Source organism: Chlamydomonas reinhardtii, chromosome 8, assembly GCF_000002595.2.
Source record: "Chlamydomonas reinhardtii strain CC-503 cw92 mt+ chromosome 8, whole genome shotgun sequence".
Taxonomy (NCBI): domain Eukaryota; kingdom Viridiplantae; phylum Chlorophyta; class Chlorophyceae; order Chlamydomonadales; family Chlamydomonadaceae; genus Chlamydomonas; species Chlamydomonas reinhardtii.
In genome coordinates this window covers 1,719,192-1,741,691 of record NC_057011.1, presented here as the reverse complement: position 1 = coordinate 1,741,691, position 22,500 = coordinate 1,719,192, and the positions used below count along the sequence as shown (strand labels likewise).

At 63.6% G+C, this 22,500-nt stretch overlaps 4 protein-coding genes across 4 annotated transcripts in view; all 4 read right to left on the bottom strand.

Annotated features, from left to right (window-relative positions):
• CHLRE_08g366101v5 (uncharacterized protein) overlaps nt 1–12,839 on the bottom strand; it is a 22,662-nt gene extending 9,823 nt beyond the window's left edge. Inside the window, exons 1-34 of the mRNA XM_043064931.1 lie at nt 12,320–12,839; nt 11,935–12,110; nt 11,559–11,690; nt 11,164–11,292; nt 10,855–10,936; nt 10,444–10,658; nt 9,984–10,041; nt 9,755–9,865; nt 9,100–9,222; nt 8,692–8,757; nt 8,290–8,383; nt 7,773–7,879; nt 7,384–7,485; nt 6,748–6,948; nt 6,420–6,518; nt 6,131–6,229; nt 5,841–5,939; nt 5,614–5,712; nt 5,231–5,332; nt 4,911–4,955; nt 4,682–4,732; nt 4,388–4,474; nt 4,032–4,130; nt 3,705–3,803; nt 3,470–3,565; nt 3,184–3,282; nt 2,777–2,875; nt 2,445–2,501; nt 2,182–2,226; nt 1,780–1,878; nt 1,364–1,462; nt 1,007–1,105; nt 720–821; nt 241–342 (exon numbers count right to left, since the gene is read on the bottom strand). Coding sequence (XP_042921932.1) covers nt 241–342; nt 720–821; nt 1,007–1,105; nt 1,364–1,462; nt 1,780–1,878; nt 2,182–2,226; nt 2,445–2,501; nt 2,777–2,875; nt 3,184–3,282; nt 3,470–3,565; nt 3,705–3,803; nt 4,032–4,130; nt 4,388–4,474; nt 4,682–4,732; nt 4,911–4,955; nt 5,231–5,332; nt 5,614–5,712; nt 5,841–5,939; nt 6,131–6,229; nt 6,420–6,518; nt 6,748–6,948; nt 7,384–7,485; nt 7,773–7,879; nt 8,290–8,383; nt 8,692–8,757; nt 9,100–9,222; nt 9,755–9,865; nt 9,984–10,041; nt 10,444–10,658; nt 10,855–10,936; nt 11,164–11,292; nt 11,559–11,690; nt 11,935–12,110; nt 12,320–12,388 — 3,441 coding nt within the window. The 5' untranslated portion in view covers nt 12,389–12,839. The remainder of the gene's footprint in view (nt 1–240; nt 343–719; nt 822–1,006; nt 1,106–1,363; nt 1,463–1,779; nt 1,879–2,181; nt 2,227–2,444; nt 2,502–2,776; nt 2,876–3,183; nt 3,283–3,469; nt 3,566–3,704; nt 3,804–4,031; nt 4,131–4,387; nt 4,475–4,681; nt 4,733–4,910; nt 4,956–5,230; nt 5,333–5,613; nt 5,713–5,840; nt 5,940–6,130; nt 6,230–6,419; nt 6,519–6,747; nt 6,949–7,383; nt 7,486–7,772; nt 7,880–8,289; nt 8,384–8,691; nt 8,758–9,099; nt 9,223–9,754; nt 9,866–9,983; nt 10,042–10,443; nt 10,659–10,854; nt 10,937–11,163; nt 11,293–11,558; nt 11,691–11,934; nt 12,111–12,319) is intronic.
• A 48-nt stretch (nt 12,840–12,887) lies between these two features.
• CHLRE_08g366050v5 (uncharacterized protein) lies at nt 12,888–15,799 on the bottom strand. Its single transcript, XM_043064930.1, has 7 exons — nt 15,685–15,799; nt 14,994–15,212; nt 14,513–14,592; nt 14,109–14,187; nt 13,792–13,863; nt 13,592–13,633; nt 12,888–13,429 (listed from the first exon to the last, which is right to left on the bottom strand). Exons 1-7 carry the CDS (start codon nt 15,697–15,699, stop codon nt 13,346–13,348), a joined length of 591 nt encoding a protein of 196 aa, XP_042921931.1. The 5' UTR covers nt 15,700–15,799; the 3' UTR covers nt 12,888–13,345.
• Nucleotides 15,800–15,857: 58 nt separating this feature from the next.
• Nucleotides 15,858–17,276, bottom strand: CHLRE_08g366000v5 (uncharacterized protein). Its single transcript, XM_001695996.2, has 3 exons — nt 16,988–17,276; nt 16,691–16,775; nt 15,858–16,225 (listed from the first exon to the last, which is right to left on the bottom strand). The coding sequence occupies exons 1-3, from the start codon at nt 17,187–17,189 to the stop codon at nt 16,147–16,149; spliced, it is 366 nt and encodes a 121-aa protein (XP_001696048.1). The 5' UTR covers nt 17,190–17,276; the 3' UTR covers nt 15,858–16,146.
• A 164-nt stretch (nt 17,277–17,440) lies between these two features.
• Nucleotides 17,441–22,500, bottom strand: part of CHLRE_08g365950v5 (uncharacterized protein) — a 9,309-nt gene continuing 4,249 nt past the window's right edge. The window contains exons 9-14 of the mRNA XM_043064929.1: nt 21,184–21,648; nt 20,371–20,710; nt 19,998–20,082; nt 19,586–19,710; nt 18,941–19,131; nt 17,441–18,456 (exon numbers count right to left, since the gene is read on the bottom strand). Of these exons, the coding sequence (XP_042921930.1) occupies nt 18,301–18,456; nt 18,941–19,131; nt 19,586–19,710; nt 19,998–20,082; nt 20,371–20,710; nt 21,184–21,648 (1,362 nt within the window). The 3' untranslated portion in view covers nt 17,441–18,300. The remainder of the gene's footprint in view (nt 18,457–18,940; nt 19,132–19,585; nt 19,711–19,997; nt 20,083–20,370; nt 20,711–21,183; nt 21,649–22,500) is intronic.

Here is a 22,500-nt window from a genome sequence, read left to right as displayed (position 1 = left end):
GTGGAGCGGCGGCAGACGAGCCAGAGGGGGGGAGATAGTTCAGCCTTGGAGCGTTCTGAGGGCACCGGAGGCACCGCAAGTGTGCTTCCCCGCGCTCAGCACACACACACACACACACACACACACACACACACAAACGTACACATACATGTACACGCACGCTCTCACAGTTGCAGTGTGTGTGCGGTATGTATTGAAAAAAACGAAGCCCGCCGGGTGTATCTGTGTCCCCTGACTCACGTCCGCTGACGCCGCGTTCTTGTCTGCGCCTGCCGCCAGCAGGTCTGTCACCACCTCCAGATGACCCGCGCCCGCTGCCACAATGAGCGGCGTGAAGGCGTCCTGGGGGCCGGGATGGGTGGGTGGGTGGGTGGGCGGGTGGGTGGGCGGGATGGGGTGGTGGGTGCGTGTGGGTCCGTGTGAGTAGGTGGGTGCGGGTTCGTGTGAGAGGGCACCTGGGTGGGTGGACCAGGTGGGCTGCCGGGTGGGTGCGTGGTAAGCAGGCCTCACTTAGTGAGGGACGTGCCACGTGGCTGCAGAGTCGGGTCGGCAGAATCACATGATCTGCCATGTGCAGGTGCCCCCACACACCATCAGTAAACGCAAATCCCCCGCACGTTGCACGCCAGCAGGCAAACACAGCACACCCCACCACCTTAACCCCCACCACCTTCGCCCCCACCCCCAACCCGCCGCCGCCCCTGCTGCCGCCTCCTCACCTTGGCGCTGCGAGCCTCCACGTCCGCCCTCACGCCCAACATGGCCCGCACCACCTCGCCCTCGCCGCGGGCCGCCGACAGGAACAGCAGCGTGCGGCCCTCCTGCGGCCCGTGACAAAACATGGTGGGTTGGTTAGCCAATGCCAAGACTCGAGGGACTGTACGGGCAAGACAACGGCATCACGAGCCATCTCCAAGTAAGACGCGCCGTGGCGCCGACCCGGCCCGTCTTTCCATTCACGCGCCGCATGCAAGCCACGCCACACGCCACGCCACAACCCGCGCACCGGGTCCCGCGCCTCCCTGTTTGCCCCCGCCTTCAGCAGCTGCGCCACCACCCCCACGTGTCGAGCGGCGCCGGCGGCCAGCAGGGGGGTGCGGGCGGTCTGCAGCAGGCGGCAGAGGGCAGTGGGGAGGAGGAGGCAGGCGGGGAGGAGCAGTGAGACGGGGCAGCAGGGCGGCAGCGAGGCTGCAGCAGGGCAGCAGTGGGGCCGCAGCAGTGGCTTGTATGGCTTGTATGAGGGGCCACAGCATGTGGCGTGTACGGTACGCAGCAGGTGGTTGGTACGAAACTCGGCGTCCAGCGGCCCAGCCCCCGCCCCCCGAAATACGCCCCTACACAAGCGCCCACACGGCCCACCCACCTTGTCGGTTGCCTCCAGGTCGGCCTTGGCGCCAATGAGCACCGCCGCCACGTCAGCCGCCCCGGTGGCACTGGCCCACATGAGAGGCGTCTGGCCCTCCTACGTAACATTGAGAATTCCGAGCTTTTAAAGTTCTGTTATACGTTAAACAATACAAGAGAAGGTACATTTTTCGATAAGGAGTTTGCAAGTACCCAATATACCGAACCCAATGCAACAGGAGGAGAGCGTGAGGAGTAGCGCATGCACGGTTATTACGGCGGGTGCACGCACAAGCGCACGCACGGAGCGCACAGATCACATGCCCATGCCCACGCCTAAGCATACGCCCACGCAAACGCAGAGCAGCTGCACAGCACAGCATCCGCCCATTTACACACACACACACACACACACGCACGCACGCACGCACCCACCTCGTTCCGGGTCTCCTTCTTGGCCCCCGCCGCCAGCAGCACGTGCAGCAGCTCCACCTGTTTGTTCTTGGTGGCGGCCCACAGCGGCGTCAGGCCCTCCTGCGGGGGTTGCGAGGTGGAGTACGGGGAGGGGGTTGTGTTTTCCAGCCCAAACTAAACCAAACCAGGCTGGGGGAGTGGGAGGCTGGTAAGATCGTGACGAGGGGGCAAAGAGGGTTGGGGTTGGGGCAAGCCGAGTAGGGCGTGGGGCAGCGGCGGGTGGGTGGGTGTGGCACGGAGAGGATACTGGACTAGGTTGCGCAGGTATGGAAGTAAGTGGGTATGCGGTGGGGGATTCACACTGCGGTCGGCGGGATCCATTCGCCCACGCACGCACGCACCCAGGGGAACCCCTGCACGCACCTTGTCCACCGACTCGGTGCTGGCCTTGGCGCTGGCCAGCAACACCTGCAGCAGCGAGAAGCATGGGGGGGGGCAAGACCCAGTTTGGCATGGCTCGGGCAGCATGAGTGGGCGGAGGCAGCATAGGCAGCGTGGGTCGCAGCTTCGGGCCGATCTCACAATGCTCACGCATGCGCCAGCACAGAGCAGCGCCCGAGATATAGATTGATCAGAGCGCCACGCCATGGGCACAAAGGCACACTCGGGGTTAACCCCGCACGCACCTGCGCCACCCGCACATAGCCGCGGGTGCTGGCCCAGTGCAGCGCGGAGCGATTGCCCTGCTCGGCACACGTAAGTGAGCACACAAGATGCGGGAGGGGGGGCAGCGAAGGCGGTTAGGGTGGGGTGGGTGAAGCCGGGGGCACGCGCGCGCAGGACTGCAGGAAGGCAGCTCATGTTCGTTCCCTCCCATCTGCACTGCACACCCTTCCTTTACGGCATATAATGTGGCACACACAGTGTCACTCATACACACACAATGTTTTCCTTGTGCTCTTTAACACACACACACACACACACAGTCACGCACGCACACACACAGTCACGCGCGCACCTTGTCCTTGGCCTCCACGTCCGCCCCCGCCAGGTGCAGCGCCTTCACCACCTCCGACCTGTCCTTCTGGCTCGCCACCAGCAGCGGCGTCTTGCCCTCCTGATCAAGTCCACAAGCACAGGTGAGGTGGTTGGGCGGGAAAGGGGTGATGGTGTTGGAAGGAGCGGAGATGTGCAGGGCAGGCGATGGGTGTGGGTGGCTGCGGGCAGTCAGGCGCCCGCCAGCTACTGTTTTACTTTGGAACCTGGCAAGCAAACACCCTGCCCATCTCCCTCCATCCCCAAATGCCGTACCACATACGGTGCGCAGAACACCGCCTCCCCGCGGCAACGCCGCCGCCGCACCCTATATCCTGTCCCACACCCCTCCGGGCACAGCCAGCCGCACGCAGCCCAGCCCCACCCCACCTTGTCTCGGACCTCCTTGTTGCAGCCCGCCTTGATGAGCGCCGTCAGCACCTCCACACTGCCGCTCCCGGCGGCCCACAGCAGCGGCGTCAGGCCATCCTGGGGACAAGATCGCGTGCGGGGACAAGCAAGGTCGTTTGTGGAAACAGTCAACACACGAGCCCGTCATGCAGCTATATATGCTCGGAAGGGCATATACACATTTGTAAACATTTGTTGCGTGTGTGTGTGTGTGTGTGTGTGTGTGTGCTGCTGGGCGCGCCTGCAAGCTGCTGCCGGTACTCACCCACAGCGCCTCTTTGTTAGCCCCGGCCGCAATGAGAGCGCGCACGCAAGTCGCGTGGTCCTTGGTGCAGGAGAGCCACAGCGGCGTTTGGCCGTCCTGTTGGATTGGGGCATGGGTAGCAGGAGCAGGTAGGTGCAACAGAGCTAGAACCTGGCGTTTTGGAGGAGGGTATGTCGGAAGCGTTCTGTGAGCGAGATTGAGAGCTAGCTGTGCGATTGTCCCCAGCGGCACGCACATTGGTTTTCGCCTCCTTGTCAGCCCCCGCCGTCAGCAGCGCCTGTGCGGTGGCTAGCTGCCCGGCCCACACCGCCGCCAGCAGTGGCGTGAAGCCGTCCTGGGACATGGAGGGTGGAGAGGCGGATGGGAGTGGGCAAGAGCCCAGCGTGAGAGCGAGTCGGTTGTGCCCGCTTGCTTCGTCACTTGCACGGCGATAAAGATGACAACGAACGTACAGGGTCGAACGGCTTCCAGCTCTGCTGAGACCGCCTTCCATCACCCCCAGCCCCACTTCCTATCTCTCGCCACCTCGCTCTCGCTAGCTCTCGCCCTCCCGCGCTCTCACCCGGCCTCGCGCCTCCTTATCGGCCTTGGCTGCCAGCTGCCCCTGCAGTACGTCCATGACGCCCTCACGAGCGCCGTAGTACAGCAGCGGACCGCCAAACTGTGAGGGGGTGGAGGATGGGTGGCGCAGGTGGGCGGGAGTTAGAGGGGAATGGGGCGGAGGGGATTGGGGGGGGGAGGGGTAGCCGTTCATGTTGAACGGGGGAAGTTTGTTGGCGGTACGGGCGACAGAACGTAAACAGTATGTTTGGGTCAAGCGAGGACGGCTGAGCGGGAGCAGCTACGCCCCGACACAAACTCCATCATGCAATTGCACCATGTAAACAAAGGCCCAACACTATATGATCAAAGACCCACATCTGTGTTGGAGGGCAGCCCCAGCAGCGCCTTCACACAGTCGCCGTAGCCACCCAGCGCCGCCGCGTACAGCGGCGTCCGCCCGTCCTGAGCGAGTAGCACAGGTGGGAGCAGTGGAGCAAAACAGGGGTCAGCGTAATGAGCACTTCGGCTTCACTGGGGCAAAGCAGGATCCCAAGGAAGCAGCAAGGCTGGGCTGGGGTTCTGTGCTGTCTCCCTGGATCCGTACGGCATATACAGCATGGGGTAAAGCACAAGCAACGGCGCACTGCGGCTGCGTGCGCGCGTGCCTACCTTGCGCTTCGGCTGCTTGTTGGCGCCGACCGACAGCAGCACCCGGACGACCTGTGTGGGAGCGAGGAGAAGGCGCGAGGCAAATGAATACACGAGTGCGCGCACTTACAGCGAGTACACACATGTGGACACGCAGCCGTAGCCCATGGGCAGGTGTGCGCCCGCTCGCTTGATCTCGAAATGTGACTTTAGCCTATCCACCAGACTCTCCGTATGGCCTCGCACGCACCTCGATGTGTCCTTTGCCGCTCGCCGCGTACAGCGGTGTCAGCTCCTGCAGCACGTCGTCATGTGAAATTCGTTAGACGAGCTGATGTGCGGGAAGGCCGCAACCGCCCGCATGCCGCCTCCTAAACCCGATAAATCCGAGCCCGCCTGCATGCAAACATATGCCATAGGAGCACACCCTGCAATCAGATGAGGCCCCCACGCCCTGCTGCAGCCCGCCCGCCCGTGTGTGTATGTGTGTGTGTGTGTGTGTCTGTGTGTGTGTGTGTGTGTGTTTGTTCGTGTGTGTATGTGTGTGTGTGCCTACGCCCAACTACTCACGTCTGCCGCGACGGCGTCCTTGTCTGCGCCCGCGGACAGCAGCACCCGCGCCACAGCGGCGTGGCCGTGCAGCGCCGCCGCACACAGCGGCGTCATCTGGCGCTGCGGGCCGAGCCAGGAGGGGCGTGGGCGTGGGTGTGGGTGTGGGTGTGGGCGTGGGTGCGGGTGGGTTTGGACAGGAGGGACGGGCAGGTGTTGGTGTTGGTGTTGATAGGGTGCTGATTACGGGTGCTGGTGAAGCAAGGCAGGTGATGACACGCGCAACGCAGTCCTCACTCCAAATGCACTTGTGACCGAGGCAGTGCGCGCGGCCCAAGATACAAGTCACGCCCAAGCATGCCAGCGCTAACCATCCAGCCACCCGCACACCACGCCGCACGCACCTCACACGCCACGTCCACGGCGGCTCTGCCCTCCACCAGCGCGCTCACCACCTCCACATCCCCCGCCGCCGCCGCACAGAACATCGCCGTTTTGCCGTCCTGAAGCAAGTAATGACACTGTTCGTCAGCTAGACCAAACATCGAATAACGTCAGGGCAGCAAGCAAGAAAACATGCCGGCCGGGACACGGGACAGGTAGGCCGCTGCAAAAGCGGCTCCGCACCTACCTTGCGGCGCACTTCGGGGTCGGCTCCGTGCGCAAGCAGCACACACACCGCCGCCGCGTGGCCGCCCGCCGCCGCAGCCAGCAGCGGCGTCTGGCCCGACTGCATTGGTTTTATGGGGGAGGGCCGTCCATGGAAAATGCAGTGCTTCAAATACAAGTATGAGGGGGGCGATTGTTGGGCATCGGGCGGGGGCCCACCCAGCAGGGTTGTGAACGGAACTAGACCGGATGTTCACTAGTTGATGCAGATGCAATACACACACATGCACACACACATACACACACACGTACCGGGTCCAGGGCCTCCTTGTTGACGCCGCGCGCCAACAGCGCCTCCGCCACTGCGGCGTGGCCGTTCATGGCCGCAGCCAGGAGGGGCGTCACACCATTCTAGACGAGGTAGGTTTGCAAGGGCAGGGCGGCGGCGGGTGAATAGGTGAGGTTATACCCGTACTGAAGGTGCACAGGTTAGCGTTAGCGTCAGGCAGAGCGAGCGCAATGCCGCTGCGGCCGTCAGCTTACGCGATTGCAGGTACGCACAACAGTGCATACACACATACCGCCCCCCCCACCACCCCACCTTGTCCAGGCTCTCCTTCTTGGCCTTGGCGTTGAGCAGCACCTTGACCACCCCCAGGTGCCCACCCGCACACGCGTGCCACAGCGAGGAGCGCCCGTCCTGATGAGGCGCGTGTGTGATTGAGCGTGTGTGATTGAGCGTGTGTGTGTGTGTGTGTGTGTGTGTAAGTGTGTGTGTGTGTGTGTGTGTCTCAGAAAAGCACAAGGGGTATGCACGCCACCCAGCCGGGTGTCACCGAGCCGCACACCTACCCACCCGGCGTCAACCGCCAACCCGCCCCCCACCCGCCCCCAACCCAACCCACCGCACACACACACACGCCCCTCACCGCATCCTTGGCGCCCACCGACGCCCCCGCCTCCAGCAGCACCGTGGCTGTGCCGCCGTGCCCGTGTGCCGCCGCCAGCAGCAGCGGACTGGCCCCCGTGCTGCCCTCCCGGGCCTCCCGGTCCGCCCCCGCCTTGAGCAGCACGTTCACCACCTCCTGCCGCCCGTTGGAGGCGGCCCACAGCAGCGGCGTGCGCCCGTCCTGCGACGTGCCGGCGGCGGGCGGGTTTCAGCAGACCGGGTCAGGGTATAGATTCGGTGAGGTGGTGTTGTGCGGGATGGCGAGCACCATAAGGGGTGGGTATACGAATGGGTGGTCATTAGATACTTCAGATTTGTGGACTGGGTAGCAATGTAGTGATGGGAGGCTTTCGGGGGGCAGGTTACAGAAGGGTGCGCCCTCCAATCCGCCGTCAGGCATCCCCTCCTGCCCCCGGCCCCCAGCAAGTCCCCGGCGGCCCCCGGCCTCTTCCCCTCGCAGGGCAACACGGTGCACTTCGGGGCCTTGTCGAACGTTGCTCCGTTGTCAAAGCGCTCTCCTCCTCGCACTTTTGCGCTGGGCTCGGTTCAGCCTGGGCTGGTAAGTACAACACCCCAAAGGCCAAAGCACCCGCGAGTTCCCGCCCCCCGCCCGCACCTTGTCCCGGCTGTCGATGTGTGTCTTCTTGGCTGCCAGCAGCGTCTTGACCGGCTGCAGGTGGCCCTGGCCCGCGGCCATGTGCAGCGGCGTCAGGCCGTGCTGGGGAGGGGTAGAGGGGGTGGAGGGGGGAGCGGGGGGAGAGGTGGGCGTGGGGGTGGAGGTGTGGGGGTTCGGGGGGGTGGGGTGAGGGGCCCACGCCTGCATTCCCACGCTCCGGCTCTTTGGGCGCAGCAACCCACACACCCCACCAACGATCACCCCCCGTTCCCTCACTGCTCAAAAGTGAGTCCATCCCACTGTATCCATCATTTCCTAATCCATCCCTTGTGGATCCATCCCACGCAATCCACCCATCTTGGATCCACTCCCTCCTTCACTTCGCTCACCTTGTCCTTCTCCAGCCACAGCTGCACGTACATGCCCTGGCTGCGGAACTCGCAGGCGGGCGAGGCGGGGTCGCCGCCCGCAGCACGAACCAGGTCGTCCAGCGCACCTGCATTGAAGGGGGGGGGGAGAGGGAGTGGAGGGAGGGGCGTGCGCGCGTGTGTGTGTGTGTGTGTGTGTGTCTGTGTGTGTGGGGGGTTACATTCATGACTAGTTAAGGAAGTGGGGGGGGGGGGTTGACGGCTGCAGGCTGGCGAGGGTAGGAGCCCCAACCAGCACAGCCTGTCTCCCTCAGTGTGGTGGCCGCTCTCTGCTGGGACATTTGGGGACGCATGGCCCACACATTCAGAGTAAGAGCCCCATCCATCGCCATCTCCCTCCGCGCGCCGCCCCTGTGCCTTAGCACTACACAACACAACACACAACACATAACACACAACACGCAACACACAAGTGCGCTTACGCCCAGCAGTCCAACACCCAACACCCATCACACGCCCTCGCTGCCCAGTCACGCACCCCTCAGCGCCGCCTCCTTGCTGGACCCCGCCGCCACCGGCTTCCAACAGAAGTAGCTGTACACCGCCCACACACGGTCGGCCTCGTCAAAGGCCTGTGAGTAGGTGCGTGTAGGTGTGTGGAAGGGATTTAACGTAAAGGTGTTGATGTGCTTGCATGTGCTTGCATGTGCATGTCCACGCGCGGGGGGCCGGCATGCAAGCTGGATGTGTCGCGTCACGTGCACGGTGGGCCCAAGGGGCGTGCTGGGGCCCTTGAGTGCCTTCCCACAGATAACACACAGACGCACAGACGCACACATACACACACGCACACGTACACACACACCGTTTGAGGCTACAGGCTTTCGCGGGTGAGTATGACTACCGCGCCCGACCCACCCGCACACACGCACCCACACACCTGGTACACTCCCGAGCGGCTCTCCGGCCCCAGGTACTGCTGCAGGAAGGCCTTGTTGGGAGCCTCCTGCGGGGTTTGGGGGGGAAGAAGGGGGGGGGTACAATCATAATTATTCAAGAAGTGAAGGCGTAGCCAGGTACAGTAGTATAGCCTGGGGGGGCCAGGACAAGACAGCGGCAGCAGCACAGTCAGGGACCCAGCCAGCTTCTTTGCCCAGGCCCGTGAGAAGAAGGTTCGCAGGATTTGGTCCGGAGCTGGTCCTGCCCCTATCAAACCACCACCTCCACTTACACTTGACTTTAGCGCGCGCACATGCGCACGTCTTGCCCGTGTCTCAATCCACACCAATACACACCCACCCACCACCCACCACACACGCCCCGCCCCCCCCCCTGCCCGGCCACACACCTGCAGTCCGCTGGCTCCGCCCTCGTCGCTGAGCCAGCGGCTGACCGCCATCTCCGCCAGGTCCGCCACGTGGTCCTCCAGGCCCTCCGCCACTAGCACCGTGCCCACACGCAGCGCCTCGGACTGCAGAGGTAAGGTGGTTAAGGGGTTGCACGGGTAAAAAAAGTGGGAACAGGATACAAGCATGGGATACGGTAGTGGGGGGTGGAGGTGGGGGGTGGAGGTGGGGGGTGGAGGCGGGGGGTGGAGGCGGGGGCTGGAGGTGGGGGTGGAGGAGGGGTAGGATGGGAAGGTAGGGGAGCAAGCAGGGGAGCTGCCACGAGTGCGGTTGCAGGTGTGGTTGGAATTTGGGGGAGGGGTTCGTTGAGAGGATCAAGCTAGATACGTGGACAGGGCGGTGGGGCAGGGGGCCAGTCCTGTTAGGAAACCAGACCGAATGAAAAGGTGTGCTGGCACGGGCGCGCCCTCCCGCCATCTGACCTAGCCGCTCTTTTTACACCCACCTACCCGCCGCCACACACACACACACACACACACACACACACACACACACACACACACACACACACACACACACACACACACACACACACACACACACACACACACACACACACACACACACATACACACACACACACATTACAGCACTCACCAGCGGCCCCAGGATGGAGTCCAGTTTCCGGGAGGCCTCCTCGCCCAGCATCTTCTTGTAAATTTGCCAGGCGCTGGCGTCGTCGTTGGATTTGAGCATGGCGTCAACAACCTGTACCGCGTAAAGTGTGCGTATAAAGTTAGGAATTGCAACACATATGCACATTACACACACGCACACAAGCAAGAACACAAGTTTCCCTACTTTTGAAACAGGCCACGCCACTCACCATGCCCAGCCACGTCTCCAGCGGCAACCAGTTGCACAGCCGCTCGCGCCGCCCGTACCTGCAGCGCGGCGGTGCAGCAGCGGCACGACCGAACACCGGGACACAAGCAAGCCGCGTCAGTACACGCCGTGTGAGTTAACGCGCTGCGTGGAATGAACCTCAGGGCCTCGCTGCTACCGTGCGTGTGTCGCTGGTCCCTTTCTGGCCCGTCCTCCTCCAGAAGGCCGTGCCCCTCACCACGCTTTCCCGCACACGCCGCAGCACCCTCGGTCGCGGCCTGCCGCACCCCCAGCCCCCAAGGCCGTACATGAACACCTCCCCGCTTCGCATTCGCTAGGTTTGGGCGTTACGGTATTAGCCCTCCCACCTACACACGCACATGCACGCACATATACACACGTACGGTATACGCTGGGCTTCGTTTTGTTGTTTGTTAACACACGTACAGTCGTACACGCACCGTGCCAGCCGCTCCGCCAGCGTCCACACCCGCCCAAAGTACTCCAGCCCCGCCACCAGGTTGCGGCACACGATGTTGTCCAGTACGGCGCCCGCCACCGCCGCGCGCGCGCCGCCCTCCGCCGCGCGGCGGCCCAGCACCCGCCCGGCCTTGGCCAGGCACACGCGCACGATGCCGTCGCCAGCGGGCAGCGGCGCAAAGGTGGGCAGGACAACCTGCGTGTGGTTGGGCGCGTGAAGGTGGGGGCGATGGTAAGGCTTTGGCAAAGCACCGTAAAGGCAGGCAACAAGCTGTGTGAGTGCGCGGCGATGTGCATGCGCGGGTAAACTGTCGCCCATCCACTCACCCATCCAACCCAGCCCCACCCACGCACCCACCCAGCCCCACCCGCCCACGCTCCCACCCACACACCATGATGCGGGCCCGTGCGAAGAACAGTTTGGAGCGCAGCACCTCCACCATGGTGTCCCCGCTGTACTGCGGCACACAGCACCTGAGGCGGCGGGACACGGGCGCAGGCAGCGGTCGGCGTGTGTGCATAGCGGCAACTGATAGCAGTCGCAGGCGGTCACAAGTTGGCAACAGTTCGCAACTATTACCGTACGTAGCAGTCGTGATTGGTCAACATTGCACGGCCTCCGCCGTTCCCCGCCAACCCAAGTTCCATGGCCCATACCTTGCTTCTAAGCCCAGTGCATCCCCATTCATTTCATCACTCACCAGTCCACCCACACGAAGATGATGCCGGCCCGCTTGGCCGCCTGCAGCTGCGCCCTCAGCTCCCGCAGCTGCTCCGTAGTCATGGGGCTGAAGCCCTCCTCCAGCTTGGAGGGCTTGGGCATGCCCCACCTGCATGCGAGCACCGATATGGACGCGGGCAGGGGTTTGCGAAAGGGATTGAGGCTATGGATTAAGGCAATGGGCGGGGGTAAGAGGGTAAGAGCATCAGGAACAGCGGGCAGCGGGCAGCGGGCAAGGGCCGAGAGGAGTTCAGGGGGGAGGGGAGTTCAGGGGGGAGGGGAGGTCAGCACAAGGTCTGTAGGCCAGCAGGAGCAAGCCGTACGGGCAGTGGCAGCGGGGCGGGGCCGGGGTGGGTCAGCGCGCCTTAGCCGCACCTCCAGCTGAGCACCACGGTTCGTGCCCACACGTCGTCCCCCACGGTGTCGTACGGCCGGTCCACCGCCTCCACCTCGGGCGTCACGTGCTCGTACACCTTGAGGTCGCGCCACCCCAGCAGCGCGTCAATCCTGCAGAGCGTTTTCCGGGGTGTCATCGTGTGTTGTGTTTGCATGCACGTGTGTGTTTAAGAATGCAGTGCAATCCCACCAGCCCCCGCACAACCAGAATCTCCACAGACCCGAACCCCCTTGGGATTCGACTTCCCCTCTCCCGCTGGTGTTGGTGAAAACCGCCCCTACTCTCCTCGCCTCCCCTCATCCCCTTATCCCACCCGCCCACACCACCACCGCCACCAACCGCCACCGCTCTGACCTCAGCAACCGCATGGGCACGGCCTTGATGGACTTGTCGAACCCATTGTTCAGGTCCCAGATGCAGTCCGGCAACGAGCCCAGCGGCAGCGCCTCTTTGAGGCCGATCAGCCGCATGGGCCCCAGCGCCGGCGCGGAGGGCCCGGCGGGAGAGGCCTTGATGGACTTGAGCAGACCCTAGTGGTAGGTGGAGATTGTGGGGGGGGGGCGCCGGGGCATTGGGTAATAAGACCCGCCGGCACGTAAGGGTTGAGAACTGGAGATGTAACAGGGACCCGGAAGGGTCGGGTTTGGGGGCGACCTGTTGACCGTGTTTGACGGCCGCTGCCCGGACCCCGACTTAAGGCACGGGCGCATGCGGCATCACGTGTATCATGCGTGCTCACCTTGAGCTCTGTCTCCTCGGGCGTGATGGTGTTTGCCCGAAGGCAATCCGAAGACGCGCCGCACCCCATGTTGTGACGCCGGGGTTCGTGTCAGGCCTGCACTCGAACGCCTTGGCTGCCACCGACCTTCCGTCGTCAATCGTCCACCTCTCCGACGCTCGCTATTAAGAGATTCCTGTCACCATGCATCCTTAGCTGTAGGCACATCCGCGCCCGCGTCTGACGGGCTTCACACCGGTGGCATGTGCTCAGGCGCCATGCCGAGGCCGCCAAGACGCTCTTAGTGCCCGCGTGCAGCCAAAATGTATTATCTATGCTGGTTGTAGTATTTGATTGTGTACAGGACTAGTGTGTTTGAAGTGGCGATGAGCTGTTTGATATATAATTGAAGTGTCTTTTTTTGTAAATAGGCTTCCGTCAAGTTCGTTATGTTTCAGTACTGGACGGCTTCTTGATAGCTTTAATTGCTAAGAGCAAAAGAAGGAGTCCCGCGCTAAACCAGTCGGCGTTCTGATAGGTCTTGTGCCTTTTCGCTGTGTACTAATAAATTGACTTGAGCATTGAAATACCATATCCATGATCATAGCTAACGGCCTTTGGCTTTGACGGATTGCGACCTTCGGTCACGCGTGCCAAACCTTGGGAACAAGGCTCTCACCGCCGCAGCAGGCAATGTCATCGGACTGCTCCACTCTCCTTACTCCTTGCTCCCATGCCACCGCATGCAGGGATCAATGCGCATGGTAATACGACGCCATGACTTTTCCTAGCATCATGCGGCTCCAAAAGCGGGTCCACACTCGACTCGGTACAATGACCGCGACCGCGACATACACAATGCACTGACCGCGCCCGCGCACCGTCGAGCACCAGTAAACAGTGAACATCGTAATACACTTGTACATGTCCAGAGCACATACAAGCTCTGCTTTACAGTACCAATTTCAGTGTCCCTTGAGTCAAGCCCTCCTGGAGATACCCCTGTTGCGCTGGTTGCCGGCTCCGCCGCCGCTGCGGCTACTGTTGCTACGGCTGCTGTTGCTGCAGGTACAAGTTCAAAATGTGTTTCCCCACCGGCGTGAACTGCTCCGTCGTCAGCAGCTCGGACACCTGTGTGTGACGTGTGTTTTGAAAGATTGAACACGCAGTGCAGTTGGAAGTCGCCGTGCGAGACGCTTGCATGCAGCAGTAAGACCGTGTTCTGGACCCACCGTGCGAACATACTGCGAGCTTACCGGACCACATGCAAAGCCCCCTCACGCCACGCCTCACCTCTGCCATGCTCTTGAGGCCCGCCCAATCCACCTCCTCCTCCTGCAGTGCAGCGTTGTGACGAGACAAGGACAACACCAGCAGATGGAGTCAGTCAGAGCACGGTCCTCGCACACGGTGCGCGCCCGCGCGCCCATCGCATCGTCACCCCCTCCTTCCTCGCGCACCCTCCACACGCACGCGTCCCACCCCGTACGCACCTGCAACGCCAGCACCTGCCCCGCCGGCAGCGTGTAGGTGAAGGCCGCGCCCCACACGTGGCAGATGTTGTCCTGGAGGGCGGGGCGTCACGGACGAACCCGTGCCAATAGTCACGGCTCCGCCAGTCCCAGTGCCATGCAGTGCGCCCACCGTTTACCCCGGGAGAACAACTCAACCCATCCACGTAACGGCGGGGTGTGGCAAACATCGACGTGTCTATACAAGACAGCCCGGTCATCTTCAATCCATAAAGTGCCGTCTCGCCCACTCCCCCCACCCCCACCCCATCGGGCATGAACTTCCCCCCTGGCCGCACCTGGTATGGGAACACGAACAGCCGCGTCAGCCCCTCGCGTGCCGCAGCCTCCGACACGCCCAGCTCCTCAGCCAGCTCCCTTATGCGGCAGGATCAGGAACAGGACGAACAGGAACATACGTATGAACAGGAACTCGCGAACATACATGTCATAGGGTACACACCTTTGGGGCGCGCAGTCCATGCGGGTAAGAGAGCGAAGAGGCGCGCTCCGCTCACCACAACACACGTCAAGAGGAGCCTCGAACTCCCCGGTGACGTGATGGTGGTACTTCTAAACCGATTAGTATTGCCCCAACAGGGCGCCTCCCCCGCCCCCATCCTCGCACGTCCGGCCTGCTCCTCAGCAGCCGCCACCATGCGGCACCACACCCACGCGCCCTCGTGCGCCCGCCGCCACTCACCGTGCCGCCGTGTCCTCGTACTCCTCCCCCGCACGCACCACCCCCGCCGTCACCACGTCCCAGTGCCCCGGGTACACGTCCTGTCCGGGACACGTGTGCGTGGAGGCGGGGCAAGACATGCGTGTGTGTTGGAGAGCACCACACACACACACACACACACACACACACGTGCTAGAAAGGAGCCATTGCAATGCCGTGTACGGCCACGGCCTCATGTGGCTGCGCGGCCTTGCTCCGCCGGCGGCCTCACCCGCTGACGGTGCTGCCACGCACGCTTGCCGCACACGTCACCGCGCACCGCGCATTGCACCTTTTTGCACCCTCTCAAGTGCCGTACAGGCCTGTTGCACGCAGGGACTGCTCCCTGCTCCCCGATCTTATCCCCCTCCATAAACACCCCTATGGCTGGTCCGGCCATCCCTACCCAGCCATCTCTACCCGTCCCGCCCATGTCTGTCCCACCTATAGCCCAGGCGCCCACCTTCCGGCTGCTCCGCTTGTATACCAGCAGCTGCTGCTGCTGCTGCCCCTGCTGCTGCCCCTGCTGCTGCCCCTGCTGCTGCCCCTGCCCCTGCTGCTGCTGCCTGCCTCCCTCCTGGGCGGGTGGGCTGAACACCAGCACGTAGGCGCCGCGGCCCAGTAGCCGGTTGCGCACCGTGACGTCGCGGGGCTGCGCGCCCACCACCCGATTGTGTTCGTCCTGCGTGTCGAGAAAGCCAGTCAGCCAGCCAGCCAGCCAGTCCGGTAGGGTCGCGGGAGGGCACCGTGGATGGCTGCTGCTCAGTAGTGTCGGTGCGCATGCGGTCGGAGGTGGGGTGGGGTGGGGTGCGGTGGTGCAGGGGGGGCGGTGGCGGAGCGGTGGAGGGACGCGGAATGCGGGGTGGCAGCTGCGGGTGCCTGACAGGAGTCCAGCGCCGCGTGGCGTGGCATATGTGCCCTTACAGCCTTCTGAGGGGACGGCACTGCTCCCCACACCTTAATGCTGAGGCAACGCGGAGACGTGGTTGTGGTACCGGATGCCAGGATCGTCGGCGACGGTGGCTGCGTTGGGAAGCCTGCCAAGCGGCGGCCCCACTCCCCCTCTAACTCGCCTAGTCGCTTCCAAATGAAGTCGCCAGTACGGAGCCTAAGCCTGATTCACGTTCATGCTCCATATCAGCGCAATTACTCACCACGATGACACACATCTCCACCGGCTTCGCGGGCTGCGTGGATGTTGATGGTGCGGACGAGGATGCGCTGGCGCAGCGAGTTTCTAGCCGATTCGGTTGCCTCAGCGTGCTGCCTAGATTGCATTGTTTGCGAGCAAGCAGCGAATAACTGCCAGCGACTCGTCTCCCGAGAACTGCTTGCATTTTTACTTGCGTGACAAGAGACGCCACCGTTTGTACAGCGATAGCGACCCGAGTATTAAATTCTTACTGTGACGCAGGCTGCTCGCGCACACCGATTATGGACATTGGCGTGCCACACCCAAATCCGTTCCCGCGCTTCCCTTCCGCCAATCCATCATGCAACCGCTTGCTGTCCGTCCAACCGATGCAACCCCCTCCTTCCATTGATCACGTCATACCACACTTATCTTGTACTCCGCTCTTACGACCTCCTAACTACCTCAGGCTAGCCATGTCAGCCTAGTGCGCCTTGCCGTGCGCGGCGGGCTTGGGGCCCAGCGGCGAGATGCTCCAGGCGTAGAAGAGCGCCATGCCGCCGCTGCAGGGCAACAACAACAGGATGACACAAGCGGCGTAAGCGAACACGTAAATAACTAGCTGGGAGCCAGACGCCATGTGTCGTGTGCCTTGTGACAAGACATGGCACGGTTCCAACCAACGACCAGTGTATTCAAGTCTCGCGGCTCTCGCACGCAAACCCCAGCTGTGCATGGGTTGGAACAGGGTGAGGGCACCGGGGCAAGGGGCAGGATGGCCAGGCCCAGAGACAGTGTGGCGTGCCACCAGACCCAGGCCCCCTGCCCGGACCCCCAGCTGTGTATGACTGGCGCAACATACGAAGACCGCAACACGTCCACGCCAACCAAGAGGACGTCTGGCACCCTCCATGACACGCCCCTCGCACCCCATGGTAACCCACGATGGCCCCATGGCAACTCCAACACACTGACACAATGCACGCTGAGCCCCCGAGCGGGCAGGCCGTGCCTGGCAGGCGACGCACCTGACCACGCCGATGGCGGCCGCGGGTACCGAGTGCGTCTTCTCGAACCGCCTGTACATCATGCTGGTCAGGCCAGCGGCGACCACTGCGCGGCAGATAAACATGGATAGGATTGTCGGAACAGGCGTTGTAAATCGGTAAGGGTAGGCTGGTGTTTGGCTGGGAGCTTTCCGCGACGGCCGCTGCCCTGGCGACGCAGGCGCGAGAGAAGAGCTGGGGGGCGTGGGGACTCAACCCCCGAGCGCAAACTTCTTCGCCTTGACGCACGCGCGAGAGCTGGTATGCCGCGTTGCCTACCGAGGCTGAGGAACACCGTCGGCTTGCAGACGGCTTTATGCTTGATGTAGTACTTGAGCGAGCCGTAAGCCAGGCCTCCGAGAATGACAGCCGCTCCGACAGCACCACCGAACGAGGCCTTGCTACCGGTGGTGAAGTAGATGTAGGCACCCGCTAGGGCCAGGAAGACCGAGTAAATGGGCGAAAAGCAAAAGTCATACATGTTGTGCAAAGCCGATTCTCTCGGGCAGGGCAGGAAAGGCTACGTGCTCACAGTGCGTGTTGGAATATTTATTAAGCGTTTCTGGGCACCGAAACGGAATGACGGTCCAAAAGACTGCGTGGTCGCGTGGAATGCGCGTGTCGTGCCGATCTGTGCCGATGCGCGTGGGCGGCAGCCTCTGAGCGTTCCCGACTCCATGTACCAAGCCCCGCTGCACCTAGCACGAGCGCAGACATGCCAACAACACGAGCGTCGAGCCAATGTTACACACACGGCCCATCAGCCGTAGCGATTGTTCTGGCGGGCTGGGCTGTCCTGCACCTACAAGCACTACACAGCACCGGCGCCGTGCACCTGGCATCGACCAGGGCCCCCTCCGGAACTCGCCAGGGTTCAGTCCACCGAACAATATACACTTCGCCTTTCCTCAAATCGCGCTCGATTAATCGCTCGCTCAGCTCTCTCGCTTAATGTAAAAAAAGAACGAATGAGCAGACTCGACAGTTCATGGCCATGAATATGACGGGCTGCCGTGCTGCGCTCGTTATCCAATGGCCTTCGCAACCCTGCGCATGGAAGGCTAAGGGCCGGCAAGGCGGCACGTGTGACACAGTCAACCGCCGCAGGACGCCAGTGCGTGCCGCAGATTCAAACCCCTACCGCTGCCCTTCCTTCCCCTGCACATGACCAGCTGCCATCCATCAAACCGCTCGCGCATGATGAAGGTCCGGGACAATCCTCGATCTCACTGTTTCGATACACGCACACACATCCACACACACGTGCCCGGTGATCTTCAAACAAACCCACCACGGGCTGCCAGCACACCTACACGCTCTCCCTCAGATTCTCACACAGCACACAGCCACACACGTCGCTCTTAATCCCGCTCTTAATCCCTTACATAGCTCTCCCAAGCTCTCCAAAGCCGCCCCACGCCCTGCTCCCGCGCTCTGCTTCTGCACGCTGCTCTCGCGGCCCACTCCCACGCTGTGCTCCCATGCTGTGCTCCCGCGCTGTGCTCCCGCGCTCAGCTCCCGCGCTCTGCTCCCGCGCTGTGTTCCCGCGGCCCGCTCCCGCGCTGTGCTCCGGTGGCCACCGCCCTAGCGGCCTAGGGCGTGAAGGTGGGCGCGATGCGGCGCGGCCCGAAGGGCGGGTTCTGCTCGTACACCATGCGCGTGAGGAAGTCGCGGTAGGGGTCCTGCTCGCGCTTGCGCAGCAGGTAGTCGATGCCCTCCTCCACCTGCCGCTTCACGTCCGCGTACACCTGGGGGCGGCGGGGGGGGGGGCGGGGCGGGGGGGCCAACTTGGGGGTGGAGAGGGTGACCGTGTCGGGGCCACGGCACGCGGGTGGCACACAGGGACAGGGATGCCGCAGAGGCAACGCAGGGGAAGAAAAGGGACGAGCAGCCGAAGCTGTGTGGCGCCACCCCATCACCCCATCTCAGCAGCTGGTCAGCACTGAAGCGGCCGCAGTCCGTACACCCACAACAGGAGCATCGGGCCTCCAAACACCCCATCCCCCACCCCCCACCCCACCCCGCAACCAGCCCGGAACCGCATCCCCACCCCGTGCCCCCGACCCCCATCACCCCCCGACCCCCATCACCTCACCAGCCGCCGCACCAGCACCCCGCCCGAGCACCCGCGCACCCGAGCACCCGCGCACCCCGTGCCCGCACCTCCAGCCCCCGCAACCCGCACCCCGCCCGAGCACCCCCACGCCCCGCACGCTCCCCCCCGCCCCCCACCTTGTCGCAGGCCGCCCTGTCGCGGTACATGTCGGGGGTGGTGGCCACGGGCCGCCCGAACAGGAAGTACCAGCGGCTGGGCACGGCGGGCGCGATGAGCGGCGGGATGAAGCTCTCGTCCAGGCCCGCCTCGGCAGCCACGCCCACTCGCGCACGGGGCGCCGCGGCAGCCTGCTCGCGCGCGCGCTCGCCTGCGCGGATGGAGAGGAGGGTGGGTGGGGTAGCCATCCATGGGATGGTGTGTATCCATGGGGTGGGGGGTGGGGGTGTATATACCAGCCCAAACAAAACCAAACCCAGCTCTGTAGCGGAGCACAGGCAGAGGCGTTCATGTGATATATGGAGTAGTTTATCAACACGTATTGTTAAGCGCCCAGTGGGAACATTTGGGCTGAAAGTTGCATCCCGCTTCTGCCCGCCCCTCCCTCCATACACACACCGCCCCACATCCATACCCCCTCTCCTCCTCGCTCTTGCGCACTGCGTTCGGCTAAGTTTGGGCTGGTATCTCCAAACCCCTGCGCTAGCAAGGGTGTATTCTGGGACTGGAATGAGCTACCCCCGCACCCGCCCCCTCCGCCTCCCCACCGCCACCACCCACCAGCCCACCCTGCCCCTGTCCCTCGCCTTTCTCCCCCCACTCACTCCACAGCAGGCTGTTGCGTATGTCGTCGCTGTCCAGCAGCAGCGCCAGGCTGTCCTCCAGACCCACCGCCGACACCGGAATGATGGTGGCGCCGTGGCGGGCGGCCATGCGCACAAACTCCGACCTGTGGAGCAGGGGGGAGAGGGGAAAGGGGGTTGGGGGGCGCGGAGGGGGTGCGGAGGGGGTGCGGGGGGCGTGGTTACGGGTACGGCACGGTGGCGGGCGACGATGGTGGTGGCGCTCGGAAGCTCGTTCGCCACTCATCGACCAACCCCGTTCAACCTTACAGCCCTCCACCCCATCGGCACTCATCTCCCTGTCTCTGTCGCTCGCCCCTGCGTGTTCTTTCTCTTCCCTGAATGGAGATGCCCAAAACACCCCCAACCCACTCCCTCCGTCCCGCTCCCTCACCTCTGCGGCCAGAACAGCTCGTACTTCTCGTTGCGGCGCTTGAAGCCCTCCCGCACACCGCCCGGGTACAGCAGCACAGCCTCGCCTGGGGGGTGAATGGGCGGGTGGATGAGCACAAAGCGTGTGACGGGTACGGTAGATAAGGATGTACGCAAGGCACTGACATGTAGCAAGCACGTACCTGTGCACAAGACACCCTAGCCTGACCCTCTCACCACCACATCTTCAACCCCCATCACCACCACCCCCAACGCCACCATCACCACCACCCCCAACGCCACCACCACCATCACCACCATCACCACAACCCCACCATCACCACAACCCCACCACCACCACCACCACCACCACCACCACGCCGCCGCCGCCGCACCTGCCGCCAGTAGCTTGAACATAGCGGTGGGCGTGACGCGCACCGCCCCAAACGTCTGGAACATGTTGCCCATGAAGGCCGGAGGCAACGCCTCGTCGTTCTTCTTCTTCTCCCCCTCCTTCCCTCCCTTCCCCTCCTCGCCGCTCTTCCGCCCGCTCGCGCTCGCGCTGTGCTGCTGCTCCCTGCCGCCGCTGCTGCTGCCGCCGCCGTTGCCGTCCTTATCACCGTCCTTATCACCGTCCTTGTCGCCGTCGTCTCCGCGGCTGGAGGCGAAGAGGCCGGGGTGCGCCAGGCCGCGCATGAGGATGCCGCGCTTCAGCAGCACCTCCTCTACCATCACCTGCGAGGCGGGGTTACATTCATGATTGATTATGGAAGTGGTAGACGGTAGACAGGTGAGGGCAAGTCGTCCATGTGGAGGACGGAGTGATTGAGTCACAAGTATGAAGTGCCGACGTCCAGGGGGGGGGCGTAGTCGTTTATTGAGGACGGAGTAATACTGACAAGTATGAAGTGGGGGGGAGGGGAAGTGGGGGTTGTACAAGGCAATTCAGGGTGGAGGTCATGAGGGAGAAAGGAGGGAGATGCATTACGGCAGGAGGGGGAATGGAGGGAGGGCGGTGCCGAGGTATACAACTTTCAAACGGTGTAGGAGTAGGTGCATTCACTGAGGCCAGTGAGGGAGGGCACCTACCGTACTTCCAAACGTTCAGACAGCTTAACCCGGCTAGAGGTCTGCACACCACTGCCACGCCCCGTGCCTCCACCTCCACCTCCACCTCCACCTGCATCTGCACCCACCCAATCACTCACCGACATGTCAAATGCGTACAGTTGGTGGTTGCCCACAAACAGCAGCGGCCCTTCGTGGCCCGCCGCCGCCGCCGCCGCAGCCAGAGACTCCAGCCGCCGCGCCGCCGCCGCCTCCACGTCTGCCTCCTGAACATCCGCACCGGACGCGGCACCGCCGCCGCCGCCCGCCTCGTGCCCCCGGCTGCTGTGCCCGCTGCCGTTGTGGCTGCTGGCGGCGGCATGCTGCGTCTCACCCCCACCATGCTGCTGCTCCTGCTGCTGCTCCTGCTCTTGCTTCCGCTGGTCCTCCTCCTCCGCAGCCGGGGGCGGCGGCGGGGCGTCCTCCACCACCTGTCCGGGCCGGATTCGCAGCGGCAGGCCCTGCAGCCCCAGCACGCGGGTGCCGTCGGGCAGCGTGGACAGGAACACGGGCGAGTCCAGCTGCCGGATGCGGGAGGTCCAGGTGGAGGCGTAGCGGGACACCTCCTGCAGCGGGGGGAGGGAGGGGCGTGTGTGGGGTGGGTGGGTGGGTGGGTGGGTCAGGAAAGCACAAGGGGTTGGAGATTGGGGAGGAGGTAATCAGTTCACGGCGTGCGTAAGGATGTGAGCGTGGGCAGGACAGAGCGCGGACAGCGGATCTGGGGCAAGTGTGGTGTCCCGAGCTAGCCGGACTAGCCACCCACCCCGCCCCACCCGCACATGGCCCCCCACACGCCGCCCCGCCTCCGCACCCACACCCCGGCACACCGCCCAACACACCGCAGGTTCCCCCCCCCCCGGCACACCCGCACACCCACACCACACACACACACACACACACACACACACACACACACAAAATGCCTGAACACACGCACGTGCTCGCGCACAGGGCCGCAAGCCGCCCTTCCGGCTGCTGGTGTCGGCAGTGGCGGCGGACGACCCGGCGGTGCCGCTGCCGGCGGTCGCGTACGCCGTGTCGGAGGACTTCGTGGTGAGTGCCCGTGGGCGAGTGCGGGCGGGCGTTTGCGGGCGTGTGCGGGCGCGTGCGGGCATATGCAGGCTTGTGCGGGCCATCCTCCATCCTCTCTCCATCCCCGCCCTTCCGCCGCCTCGCCCCTAACTCCCTTCCACCGACGCGACGCCTCCCCACGAGTATCACTGCCCTGCACTTCTTGCCTCTGCGTGTGCTTCGCTCAGTTTGGTTTGGTTTGGGCTGGTATTTGCAAACCCTGCACCCTCCTCAGGTGGCCACGCGGCGTGTGAAGCAGGCCAACAAGGCCGAGGTACCGCTGCTGGACGACCACGTGAGTAAGATCGAGCACATCGGCCGCGAGACCGTCAAGAAGTTGGCGGACG